This window comes from Diplotaxodon limnothrissa, linkage group LG13 (genome assembly GCF_057381915.1).
Source record: "Diplotaxodon limnothrissa isolate DT_005_m linkage group LG13, D_limnothrissa_male_GT1.1, whole genome shotgun sequence".
Classification (NCBI taxonomy): domain Eukaryota; kingdom Metazoa; phylum Chordata; class Actinopteri; order Cichliformes; family Cichlidae; genus Diplotaxodon; species Diplotaxodon limnothrissa.
The window spans coordinates 25,777,464-25,790,936 of record NC_140608.1 but is presented as its reverse complement, the minus strand read 5'-3'; the positions used below and the strand labels follow the sequence as shown (position 1 = coordinate 25,790,936).

The following is a 13,473-nucleotide window of genomic DNA, read 5'->3' as shown; positions in this document are numbered from 1 at the left end:
CAATAATATGAAAAATATTCCTGGTGTTACAGGAGGATTTGAGTGGACCCACTGCTGTTCATGTAAACAATGTCAACATCTGTCTTTTTACAGTGTAGTTTTTATTGTTCTGTCAGCACCAGCTCTGGCTTGGGAGATGATGTCCCAGAAAATATTGTCAGTAAACATTGGGAAAGGATAAACACCAACAGTATATTTTTACTTGCTTTACGTGTTTGTTTGTTTTTCTTTTTTTATTATTCCTCAAAACAACCTAATGCAGCGATGTTAGTGGTCATTGTCTTTGGAAGTGATATGATCTGAAAGAGAGTACCATCACTCCAGAGTAACTCCAGCGCGTGCAGCACCTTCTCATTTTTCAAATTAAGGTGGATCCCTCCATTACTGAGTCACAGTATCAGAGGGTGACAAATTAAGGGTGAATCATATGCTGTTGCCTTCACAGTACTCAGGCCTTAGATGGATTGATCACATTCTGTGTGGGAGTTTTTTGAGTATTGAGCTCTTGTCACCTCATTATGTAAATGTAGCAGCAATTTTACACATTGATCTTCATCTCTGTATCTGCATGCTACCATAAAATCCACAGGGTACCTGCACAGATATTAAATGCACATGTTGCTGCAAACAGAGGAAATGTATAAAATTGAGACCAGAGGTGCACATAGACTCATCATGGGCATGGACACTTAATGGGAATATTGGACTTTTAATTATGTTTAATTAATTGTTCTTTTTCAGGGGTAGAAAAAAATCGTACAGCATACATCCTTAATTACTTTATAAAACAAGAACTGGGTGCACATTATTATTATTATTATTATTATTATTATTATTATTATTATTATTATTATTATTATTTTCACTAATCCACAAAAGATCTAAATTATACACACAGTCTCAATTACATGATTCATGCATAAAAAATTATTGATTACAACTGGTAGTTTCTCTTTCCAGCATGACGAGTATTTGTTTTGGTATTTGGAGTATTTGGACTGACCAATACACAAATGGAAAGTGTGCTGCCACATGAACAAGTCAAATGCCTGAAAGGTTTTATGGTCAGACAAATTCAAGCAACTAACCACAATGACAAGAGGTATGTTTGGAGGAGTAAAAGCGAGCCTTTCAGAGCTAAAAAAAAACTGTACCAGCAGCCAAGCATGGTGATGGTAGTGTTGTGCTCTGGGCTAGCAATAGTAGTCCACTGTAAAAGTGAATAATGAAGAAGAAGAACTACCTCCAAATTCTTCAACTTCCCCACAGATCAACAGCTGGATGGTTGAAACACAATTGGGTGTTCCAACAGGACAATGATCCCAAACACACATCACAAGTGGTTTTGTAATGGTTAAACAGGGTCATATTAAGCGTGTGGAATTCCCACCACCCCAATCTGAATGTGGACTACATTTCAAAGCTGGGTTCATCCCAGGAAACCAACCAATTTGAGTAAAAAATATCAATTCTGCCAAGATGAGTGGTCAAATATGCAGAATTAAGTCAGAAGCTTATTGATGGCTAGCAAAAGTATGTGGTTGAGGGACAACATGCATATAATTAAACCTGTAAGTCTACTTTGACCCCATGTTCATTTGAGAAAATCCAAAATAAATGCAAAGTTGTGCAGCCAATTCTTATTTTTTAAAGAGATTAAATCAATCATTTGGAAAAACAACTTGTGACCACAACAGCATTAAAAAAAAAAACTTTGTCAGCAAATTACTCTCCTTTATATTTTAACATTGAACATTTCACACTTTTTCAGTGATGTTCATCGCACCCATGAGGTAAAAGAATAAAATATGTCTTTTGTTTGCCCATGTCTGCATATGCATTTTTCCACAGAAACACGGGTTCTACTTTATAGCTCCGCCTTACGTGTCTCGTGGTGGTTCACTGAGCGACCGAGCATCAGTGCCAGGCGCGGTCCCAGGTGCGCTCGGTCGGTTGGGGTCGTAGATTGCAGTGGTGGACCCCGGTGGTGCTTGGGAGCGAGATCTGAGCTTCTTATCCCCGGGAGCTTGGCACACTGATGGCTCGCTGACGGCTGAACCGAGGCCAGCGGGCTTCCCGGGGGGCCCGGTGAACCACTCCCCTGGCTTGGTCAGAATCTCCTGCTGCTTTCGGCAGTTATTGCACACCCAGATCACCTAAGATAGAAGGAGCACGGGTGGGGATTACAATAACAGCCATATGACACATGCATCTTTATCAGCTAATCTGCCAACAAGCTGTCATCACAGAGGTTCTGCACAAACAGATCAGATAATATATGACATATACTTGCATAACACGACAGTGAAGTAGTGATGAGGAGCTGAACGCTTTTCACATTAGTATCACAATAAGGTGTCGAAGAGAAAGGAAATATTCTTTACTGCAGTTAGTAGAAATCATCTCAGCCAAGTATTTTGCCAAGCACTAATCTGAGGCACGGCTGTGACTGTCAAACAGGAAATGGAACAATGCACTTCCTAAAGAGCTGCTCTGCTGCCCAGAAAAAGGTTTTTATGGAAGCTTTTTAAGATCAACATCAAGGCAGTTATAGCAGGGAGCAGCTTTGCTTCCACTGTGGGCCGCTCTTGGCCTCCAAATGAGGAACACAAAGCCAACTGGATAATGAAAGGACACTCAAGTCGCTGCCAAACTGATATCTCCTGTCTTCTTTCCTTCTATTTGTCCCATCACACATATGCACACTGACTATACATTGGCTGTGCTGATGCACTACGGCAAAGAGTGAGTCCAAACGCAGACACGTGACACACGCATCAGACCCACACAGCTGAGTGAATTGCATAACCACTTCGGGATGTAGTGATTACTTGATGTTAACCCTTTTTGACAGTGACAGCTAATTCAGTTTCAAGCGACCAACAGACTTTGTACCACGTACAGTATGTGGCACGCTCAGACTTGGCTCCAAACAAAGCATCAAAGAAGCCTTTGACGCCAGTTTCCACTACTCAGCTGCTGTTAGATACTGCATTCATTCTATGAACAGACTGTAATCACTACGTTAAAGAAATGGCATCAAGTATAAGATGACACTTTTCCCCTCTCCGGTCCTCTTGTGCTGTGCAGCTAATGCCTTAAACCTGCATTTCTTTCTAATGGCCATCAGGCGGCGACTCTGGTTTCAAAAAGAAGCATGACTAGAAGCTTTCAGCTACCTTGGACTGTAACCTCAGTAAACACCTTATGGTCTTGCTCTAGTTTAAAGTCTTGTTGAGGACAACATAATGTTCATTTTGTGCACCGAGATCCCATTAAAGCTGAAAAGCTTTAGGACAGGCCTACTGAGGCCTACTGAGTGACTGACTAGTCACTTCTATAGACTGTATATTAAAGATGGATGCAACCCACCACCATGCTAGCGTTTCCTATTTATCATGTTTTTGACTATATATGCTGGGTTTATAGTTGTTTTTTAAATTGTCTTTAATGATCATTTCTTCTGTGTAGCTATTTTATATGTTTATATGTTTTTCTGCATTTGTTGTGGACAGCAAAGAAAAAAGATCTGACAGGGCAACATGTTTTCCACTGTGCATATAGCAAAAAACTTGAAAACCTATTCAGTGTCTGTTCTGGACTTGGCCTTTCTGTTGCTCTCCCCAACTTCAGCTTTCCATGTATCCACTATCTTCAACCGTCTTCTTTTGACTATATTTCTAAGACTTCAAAGAATCTAAACTTCAGACCAGGATAATCAATATTTAGCTATTGATCCAAAGAAGCTAGATGAGGGATTGTGAAGATGAGTCAACCTATGGTGTTGAAGTATTCAATTCAGTTCTATTTTGTTCTGTGTTTACTATACCAACACGCCAGCAGTCTTCACTCATAACACTTTGGAGGTATTTCATACCTGCTACTGTAGCTTTTCTTTCTACATCTGCAGAGCTTGCAAAGCTTGCAGTCGTTTTTTGTGGTCAAGTGAAAAGCTCAGGAGTACACAATTCTTTTTCATGCTGGCTTCTCTTTCATTTTGGTCTAATACTTAGATTTAGATTTTGCGTTATTATGGTAACATAAGGTGTCATCAGTGACTCTTGTCAGCTCCACTCCACGAGCTCAGATGAGGAGGTGTTCACACAGTGAGAACAGGGAAAGCACCCTGTCTGTAAATGACAGCAGTAAACAGTAAAGTCTCTCACACTAAGACCTTTTCAAATAAATTAGGTGAAAAAGATTAACACTTGATTTATTTCGATCCAGTTGGCATTGATTATTTTATAAATGAATACCAGAGCGATACACATTTATACCTGGACATATTCATTTTACCTTAGAAAGTTGCAAAAACAGTATAACAGTGTAACTAAAGCCTGATGTTGCTTAACACATAATTACTTAACAGTGCTATAGGACTGACACTTGGTATCTGCATGGTATTTTGGTATCAGCATCAAAATTGGAAAAAGTTTTTGTACATTTTTGTACATCTGACTCATCACCTCATCACCCTATTGATACCAAGTGTCAGTAGGGTGGCTGTGGCTGTAGCTCAGGTGGTAGAGGAGGTCATCTACTGATCGGAAGGTTGGTGGTTCGATTCCTGGCTTCCCCTAGTCTGCATGCCAAATATCCTTGGGCAAGATACTAACCCGAAATTGCTCTCCGATGCATCCATCGGAGTATGAATGTGTGTGAATGTCAGTTAGAAAGCACCTAGGAAAAATTTGCTTGTGCGAATGGGTGTGAATGGGTGAATGCACAAGTTGTGTAAAGCGCTTTGAGTGCTCTGAAGAGTAGAAAAGCGCTATATAAGAACCAGTCCATTTAGTCACCTTTCTTGCTTTCACTGCTAAATGTGGAGAGATCAGAATTTTCCGAATACTTTTTCTATCATTTCTTTTTTCTTAAAAAATAAAATGAAAAAGAAGCAAGCTGAGAAAAGGCAAATGTAATATCTTTGGAGCTTCAGCTTTAGCCTAAATAGATTTGTCAAAAATTGAGCACAGCACCAGCTGGTAACATCCATCCACCCATTCATTTTCTTAACTGCTTATCCAGTTAAGAGCTGCGGGTGGGGTGGGCTGGAGCTTATCCCAGCTGTCACTGGACAGGTCGCCAGGGCATCACAGCAGCTTGTTACAGTAAACTTTACTCAAAAGATCACTAACAAAACTAACAGAGGGCTCTGTTCTTCTGCTGTGCTACATGGCGGCTGCTCTTAAAAACAACAGTTTCTCTGTGCACATTCTCCACCACCATCAGCTCATATTGATAAGAGGTGTGGGCTACAGCCCAGAATAGAAAGGCAGAGAGAAGCAAGGACGGCTCGCAGTGTGAATGTAGCCTTACTCAAAGTGATATGAGAGCCAGAATGAGGAAGAAGGAGATGACAGAGGAAGTGAGGCTGGGCGGGAAATAAAGAGACAGTGAGTGGATGGAGGAGGAGGAGGGTGAGTGGAGGTTAGAGCCGGTCCCACTCCTCCAGCCACCAGGGTTCTCATTACTCCTGAGCACTCCCCAATGACTCTTTAAAGAGAGCTAAAATAAAACACTCTGGCATCACCCCGCTTTCCCAACTCTTCTTCTTACCATCTCTCGCTCCTCTTCCTCCTCCCTCCCTCCCGCTCCCTTACCCCACCACTTTCCCTTCCATTCCTCCCTCCTCCAGATTGCTTTTGATTAAAGCTACAAAAGCCGAGGAGAAAACAGCTTTACACCAACGCAGCTATATTTATCCTGCCAAACACCCCAGCACCACCGGGGAGAGAGGGAGACTGTGTGCGCACACAAACACACACATATACACAGAGCAAAGAAAGCAAAACACTGCCTCATGTGGGACATTATAGCTTCGGTGAAAACATTCACCAATCTGTGATTTTTCTGCAGCCAGACCGCCAAGGTGGATGGCTGCCAGATCAACACTGCAATGCTAGCCTATTCGTCCGTACATTGACAGGTGGGCCGACATGCCTCGCAGTCACACAGGGAAGTTCAGTGCTTTCCTAACAAATATTACTGGAACATCTTTATTTAATTTCTTCACTTGGTCAAAAAATCTTTTGATGTTAAAAAGGTGAAAAGAGAAATTTAATTTCAATCTTCAAAAATTTGTGAAAAAAACCCACAAAACACTTGAGTCACATTTGCCAGCAAAGCTATCATTTATGCTAATGTGCTAACATCTCTTTAAATGGGACCAATTAAACTTTTACTTATTATCTGGAATGTAATGTTGTACTTCTAAAATCAGACATAAGTGATTCTAAGAAACACAGTGTCTGCTTGGCCTCCAATAACACAGTGAGAACATTAGACTCCCCTTTGACCAGGATCTGTCCTTCAGCGTCCACATTAACAAATGTTTCTGATGTCTTTTTTCTTCTGCACAGTATTGCTAAACATCCTGTCCCAGAATGATGCAGCAGGAAAACAAATGTGAGCATTTGTTATTTCTAAACCACACTTTTGCAATTCCTTTTTATCAAGTTGCTCTAAAAGCTCCTAGATAATCCTTTAGCAAGGATGTCAAACTTATTTTTCATTGTTGGCCACATTGAGACCACTTTACTTTTTGTTTATCTGCGGTCCCATTGTAAAAAAAACTGAAATTTCTATAGTAGGTAGTAAAAAAAAAAAAAAAAACTATCAGCAGGCCTACTTGTGGTTCCTAAAAGTAGAATGGGATGCAAAGCTTCCAGCTTTCAGCTCCTCCTCTGTGGAGACAGCCACCCACGCTTCTTTTAAGGCTTAAAATTTTCCTTTCTGATAAATCTTAGAATTAGGAGTGGATCAGACCAAACCATCCTTTAGTTATTCTGCTATAGGTTATGTGCAAACCCAAGTTTTGTTTCCTCTGTCATAGACTACAAATTTTAAAAACAACTTGCCTTTTAATTGGGAAATTGTTTTTGAAGCAAAAACGCTGTTGAGATATTTCTCTCATCAGCTGTGTTTGGTGCTGAAGATGACACTGACACATTTTGCAAATTACCTTTGCTGATTTAGTCATTCACAGGGTGTGCTTTATACTTACAATACACAATTCACAGAGAAACTTTTTTTTACACTTTAGAAAGTATGCAAAGAAAGCTTGATCAGAACAACACCATTAATACCTTTTGACTTGCTTCCCATGAAAATAAATAATATGGACAAGATGTGGACAATTGTCATTTTAGTCACATGACACAAAACTATGGAAGAGTGAGGCAAGGAAGAGAGAGGAAAGTAGAACAGAAAGTAGAACACTGGTGAAAATCAATTTCCGAATCCCGGTTTCATGTTCCAACTTTAAGTTTAACACAGACTTCTAAATGAGCATTATTCAAGATGAACGTAAAGGCCTTTAGACAAAAAGGATAATGCAACATTTAACAACATTCTGACAGAGACGCCTGCCGCATATTTTGCTGTGAATGCAGATTACATTTGTCTTGATTTTACAGTGTTTCATTTGATACAACAGGCTCCAACACCACCAACTACAGCTGATGACAGGGTGCAAGGTAGAGGGCTATTGTAATGAGGACCTGCAGCCACGAACAAAAACAAGCAGTTGTAGTCAGAGTCCATCTATGGGGTGAGACATGTTTGTGATACGTTACCTGGCACGAAGTACTTCAAAAAACAGTATTGTTCAGTGTATGTGTTCCACTTTTCAAGTCCTTTTGAAGTCCTCCCCCACCTACTACCGTGAACAGAATCCAAATCTGTGGGAAACCTCCAAAGATACATAAAAGGTACCACAACTGATCACTTGAACAATTTTAGACTCTTTCTCTGAGCGATCCCTTTTTTAAATACAGCCAAATTGTCAGCTCAGATGCTGCTTTTAACATATACCAACAGTTAAAAACATTTCAGCGGCGCAGCCTCTTGGTAAAAGCTTGCATGTGTTAGTGGCAATTTTAGGTGTAGTGCATGAAACAACAACATAACGCATTACTGTTGTCACTTGAGTAATCACGTCACAGTTTCAGTTTTGTTGTAGCTAGTGTTACGAAAGTTCTTAAATGGTCTGCATGACTGGCAGATAGGAAAAAAAACCCATCACACATGCCGTTTTCTTCCTACTTATATATTTTAGGTGATTACAGTTTGTGTGCAGGGAAGAAGAAACTTGTGACATACTCTGCAGTTTTTTAAGGGTGTGGAGATATGGACACTTAAATTTTGTCTGCACTAAACCATAAGAGTGTGATGGTGAAGTGCAAACTGCATCAAGGACAGGAACAACTGCATAATACTGCTAACAAAACATCAGGCGGATCTACATGTGGCCCCCTAAAATAATCTCTTGCCACCCCCAGTGCCACCCTAGTGTTGCATATGACAATGCTTATTTAAAAAAAGCTACCATTAAGCTAGCATTAACACTTTGAGACTAGTTAGACGTAACACATAATTTGTAGATTACAGTAGCTGCACCGCATATTCCCAACAGCCTAGTACCACTTGGTAGGCTCAGTGGTTACAGGAAGGTATCTTGACTTGCATCTCCTTGGCCTGAATCCCTTGATATGTATCTTCTAGGCCAGTACCGCATTGTTACATATCTTCTTGCTCTGTATCTTCTTCGGCAGCAGCAGCAGCAGCAGTATGCCTGTATCCTAAATAAACAAGCTCCCTAGATGCATTATATCCTCTCCAAGGTTTTGACGCAGTAGCTCTGCGGACTCTGAGCTCTGTTGGGGTGACAGACCTGGTCCTTGGGAGTCTGATGGTGCAGCGACACTGACACTTCTTGAAATGGAAGCGAAGCACTTGATGGTGGAAGCAGTTCCAAAGGGAAGGGGGGAGGAGCAGAAAGCCACCAGGCATCATCCTCTGACATCACAGCACCCTGTTTCTCTAGAGTCAAACTACGCAAACAGAAAGACAAGGTTTGAATGGCTGGACTCAAACTAGCTGTGTACGGCTACTTCCATATCTCCTGAATTATTAGCCTCCCCAGAACCTGGACCTCAACATTAAAGAAGCACTGTGGGATCATTTTGACAGAACAAAAGGCAGCAAACGTCCAAATAAGTGCTTTTGCTATCCTCCAAGCAACCTGGAAACTATTCCTGAAGACCACTTAAAGAAAATACAAGAACACTATTCAAGCTGTGTTAAAGAATAAAGGCAGCCATAGCAAATATTGACTTTCAAGCTCAAATTATACCAAACTATACAAACTCAGTTTCTGTCATATATACTGTACTTTACTGTAGGTCTTTTGTAGCTTTTGTATTTGTTTTTTGTCCTGTAGATTTGACTGAGCTACAAAAGAGACTAGGGCTGCCACAAACGATTATTTTGATAGTCGACTAGTCACCGATTATTTTTGCGATTAGTCGACTAATCAGATCATCATCCATTGGACGTACAGCGTACAGCTTATTGCACCAGCAGCATCTGGTCTTATATAACTATCATTAGCTTACAGCTTGAAGTGTTTGTGCTAACTAAAAATAAAGACAAGATGGTAGTTTATTAATTTTTAATGAAATTTGCAGATTGTTTCGGTGAAGTTTAATAAACTCCTTGCTTTCTAAAATATAACAGGACACCGGAGTATATTCTCCAGCGTCTCACACTTCTGATAATCAGCTGTCTGCTTGACAGTTTTAGCTGTGCAAAAACTATAACTTTAATCTCAGCCAAACCGATTTACTCAGGAACAAATAAAATACTAAAGAAAGCCAAACAATAACATTTTTAAGTTATCTAAGTGACTTATATATATGTTTAACCTGACTAGCGAAAGACGGCGGTGGGTTTGAAAACGATTTGCCGGGAGTCCGGTGTTCTCACGGCTCTAGTTAGCCTAGCCCCCGCCTAGCTAACGAGCTAGTGGGTAACAGACGTCTCCGAAAACGTCGGAGCGCTTTTGAAAATATGCGGTGTCTTGATAAACTGAGCAGATATTTGAGGTTTACACAGCTACATTCTCGCCTGAAAATATGTTAAACGTTTATTTTGTGACCCAGAAAGAATAATAAGAGTAAAGTTAAAACTACTAGCTGCCGCCATTGTTGACAACTGCGCTGGGCTGCGCTATGAATTCTGGGACACAGCTTCTTCTTCTTCGGGGTTTAACGGCAGCTGGCATCCTTGTACATGCAGTGCTGCCATCTTCTGTTTCAGTCCGTTATTACACTCTTAAATCCTACTACTCATTCCTGCGTCCTTTGTGATCTTACAAAGCTTCAAACGATGCGTCGACTATTAAATTAGTCGTCCACGATTTTAATAGTCGACATAATCGTGACTAGTCGACTAATCGTGGCAGCCCTAAAAGAGACCCCTCAACCCAAAAAATAGCTTCTCTTCTTCATTCACATTTTTTTTCTCTAATAAGACCTTATATATCATGAAGAGTGGCAAACACAACTCACTTTATAAAGCTTTACAGATCAAATACTTCTGGTTACTCTAACATTTAGCTGTTTAATATATAGTTGAATTTTCTTGTTAGCAAGAAATTTAATGTTCACCTTCTAGCTAGCTAGCCTTCCACAAGCTAAGTACTGACACAATGTCACCATAAGCCCACGAACCAATGACTGTAAAATGACTGTACTGTACTTTACAGTCATTGCCACAGACCACACATGCCAATTCTCCCGATTTTTCCAGGCGAATCCCGAATTTCAGTGCCCCTCTTGAAAATCTCCTGGAGTCACTCCCAAATTTCTCCCGATTTTCCACACGGACAACAAAATTGAAAAACCATATCCCAGATTGGCCCAGCCAATTCCAGTTTCCATCAATGGCTAATGCAGCTACTTAGTTTTAATATTACTCTTATTACTCTTTCTGGTTTGCAAAATAAACTTTTAACATATTTTCAGGCGAGAATGTAGCTGTGTAAACTTCAAATATCTGAGCCGGTGAGAACAGCAAACTCCCGGCACATCGTTTTCAAACCCCAGCGGTCTTTCGCTACTCAAGCTAAACATGATATATAAGTCACTGAAATAACTTAAACATGTTATTGTTTGGCTTTTTTCAGTGTATTATTTTTTCGTGAGTAAATCGGTTTGGCTGAGATTAAAGTTATTCGATTAGATTAGATTAAATAAAACGTTATTAATCCCTCGGGAGGGTTCCTCACACAGCTGAATAAACGTCAAACAGAAAACTGATTAAACAGAAGTGTGAGATAGTCAAGAATTTACGCCAGCGTCCAGTTATACTTTAGATAGCAAGGAGCTATGTTTACACATAGCTAACCAGCTAGCTAACCAGTAGGGTTGCCAACCGTCCCTTAAAAAACGGAATCGTCCCGTATTTAGAAACAAAAGTACACGTCCCGTATTGAGCTAATAAGGGACGCACTTTGTCCCGTAATACAGTGAGAATCAAAAGTAGTCTATAAATGTTTATGGAATTAACGCTTTGTTTGAAAACATAATTCCCAGCCCCTCTCCTGCTTTGTGACCAATGAGCTGACAGCACACTTATGACAATTCGAGTATGACAATTCAGATTACCGCTCATCTCATTGGTCGAGGAAAGGTCGCTTGCGGAGAAAATACCGGAAGACAACAGATGACCACAACAAGAAGCATGGCCAACAGGGAAACAAACGCCAACACTGCGGTGCAAGTCTCGGACGACAGTACACCTAAAGCTGGGCAAACACTGTGCGATTTTTTTTTCAGTCACGTTATTCAGCTCCTGCTCAAACTGCACGATTGACTCGCAGGGGTTAGAAGTTGGTAGGTCACGATGCAGGGTCTCACACTATACCGCCCGATGCTCTGATGCGACCTGAGTGCTCACACTGTGCGTCCATAAAATGAAGGTTATAACAGAAAATCTGTCGCTCGCTCTCTCTGTCTTTCACTCACACAGACACACCACCATCAACTTTGCTAAATTGCTTATGAAAAACATTGATCAGGCAGCTGTGATTAAGCAGCAGTGTAGATCCAACTATTTTCACGGTTGTTGTGGTCGTGATAATTTTGTGATGCCACATCGAAAAGGCTCGGATGAGCTTTCCAAAGTTCTACAAGTTGTGCCTCCATCACTTGTGTCCAGATCACACGCTGCACAGCCGTGCTGCTCCATCTTTTTCACCGACGTTTACGTGTTTGCGCGTGAGCAGTGTGAGCGGCTGTGGTGACACCCTCACGAGCGATTGATGATCGGGAGCTGGTCGTGAGGTGTTAATCGCTTCTCGTTACCCCACGTATACTACACGATGCACGATGAAGGCCAAAATCGGGCCGATCACCAAATCGGTCGCACGACTCAAAAATCTTCTCAAAATGGGCCAAAAATCGCACAGTGTGAGCCCAGCATCAGAGCAGCAATGTTTGTTGCTCAGAGAAAGAAAAGAAAAAAGGCTGCAAAAGTACGGGGAGGAATGGGAAAAGGAAAACACCTGGCTGGAAAAGTGCACGATAACACCTATAAAGCGCACTGCACTGTGTGCCGGCGCACTTTTTCCATAGGCATGCTTCTAATGGTGGGCACATGAAGAACATGAGGGGCGTGAAAGCTCGGGGAACCCTTAACCAATTTCTTGTCCACCAGGCCACGGCAGAAGCAGATATGGTATGTAAACATTGGTTTGTTGTTTTTAAACCCTCTGGTTAAGGTTAATATGGGCATGTGCAGTGAATATCAGCGCTATGTGGCCAGAAGTGTGATAATATAATTTATTTTGTGTAATAAACAACTGCAAGGATAGATGATTATAACAAATAGATGACTAATACATAAAAGTAATACATAGATTAATAATGATGATGAGTTATGATGCGTAATCATGGGAACAAGTGGGTTTACAAACAGGAGCAGCTGATTAGCATTAGAAAAGCTGAAATAATACCTCAACTGAAGCCAATTGTACTAAATGCACTAAATGTGCACAGTTACAAGAATATTTTTCGTTCTATTGCTTTCTATTAATTTATATAATTTTAAGTTAAGCAGGACAGAGTTCTTTTAAAGAAAGATTTACTTATATTCTCAAAAGTTAAGCATGACAGGCTTCTGTTTAAGAAAGAGACCTGTTTTACTGTGTTAATGTTGTCATTTTGAGCTAAAAATAAATGGCTAAATGATCATTTGTTTCCTATATGGTCATATCACAAAGAATATGCATCTGCTTAAATCAAATTCAAGTCAAATGGTTAAAAAATAATTTCACACACAAAAAAAAGAGCTACCACACTGGGAAGGGTGAAGACAACTGGGTTGCCCGGCCCTGGCCACGAGGTGTCCCTTATTTATTTTTCAGGGAGTTGGCAACCCTACTAACCAGCTACCTCGTTAACTATGTTTACACATAGCTAACCAGCTAGCTAACCAGCTACCTCTACTAATAACTAAAGTTGAGCAGACACTAAACAATGAGCTCATTCCTTATCAGTCACACTGCTACATGTCGGCGTCATCAGAATACTGCAGGTTTGTAGCGTGGAAACCGTAGCATTCCTCCCACGTGGGTTTCATATCGACAACCATCCTGACGTACCTGCCTGGCATCGTCCTTGAATTCAGTAT

General features: G+C 40.8%; 1 protein-coding gene across 3 annotated transcripts in view; it reads right to left on the bottom strand.

Annotated features, from left to right (window-relative positions):
• Window positions 1-13,473, bottom strand: part of rims1a (regulating synaptic membrane exocytosis 1a) — a 114,563-nt gene that overhangs the window by 49,177 nt on the left and 51,913 nt on the right. For 2 of the 3 annotated variants that reach the window (XM_085368937.1, XM_085368939.1), the window contains exon 5: window positions 1,885-2,156. In XM_085368937.1, the coding sequence (XP_085225063.1) occupies window positions 1,885-2,156 (272 nt within the window). Of the gene's footprint in view, window positions 1-1,884; window positions 2,157-2,555; window positions 2,619-13,473 lie in introns of all 3 variants that reach the window. The other variant, XM_085368938.1, reaches the window with a different exon arrangement.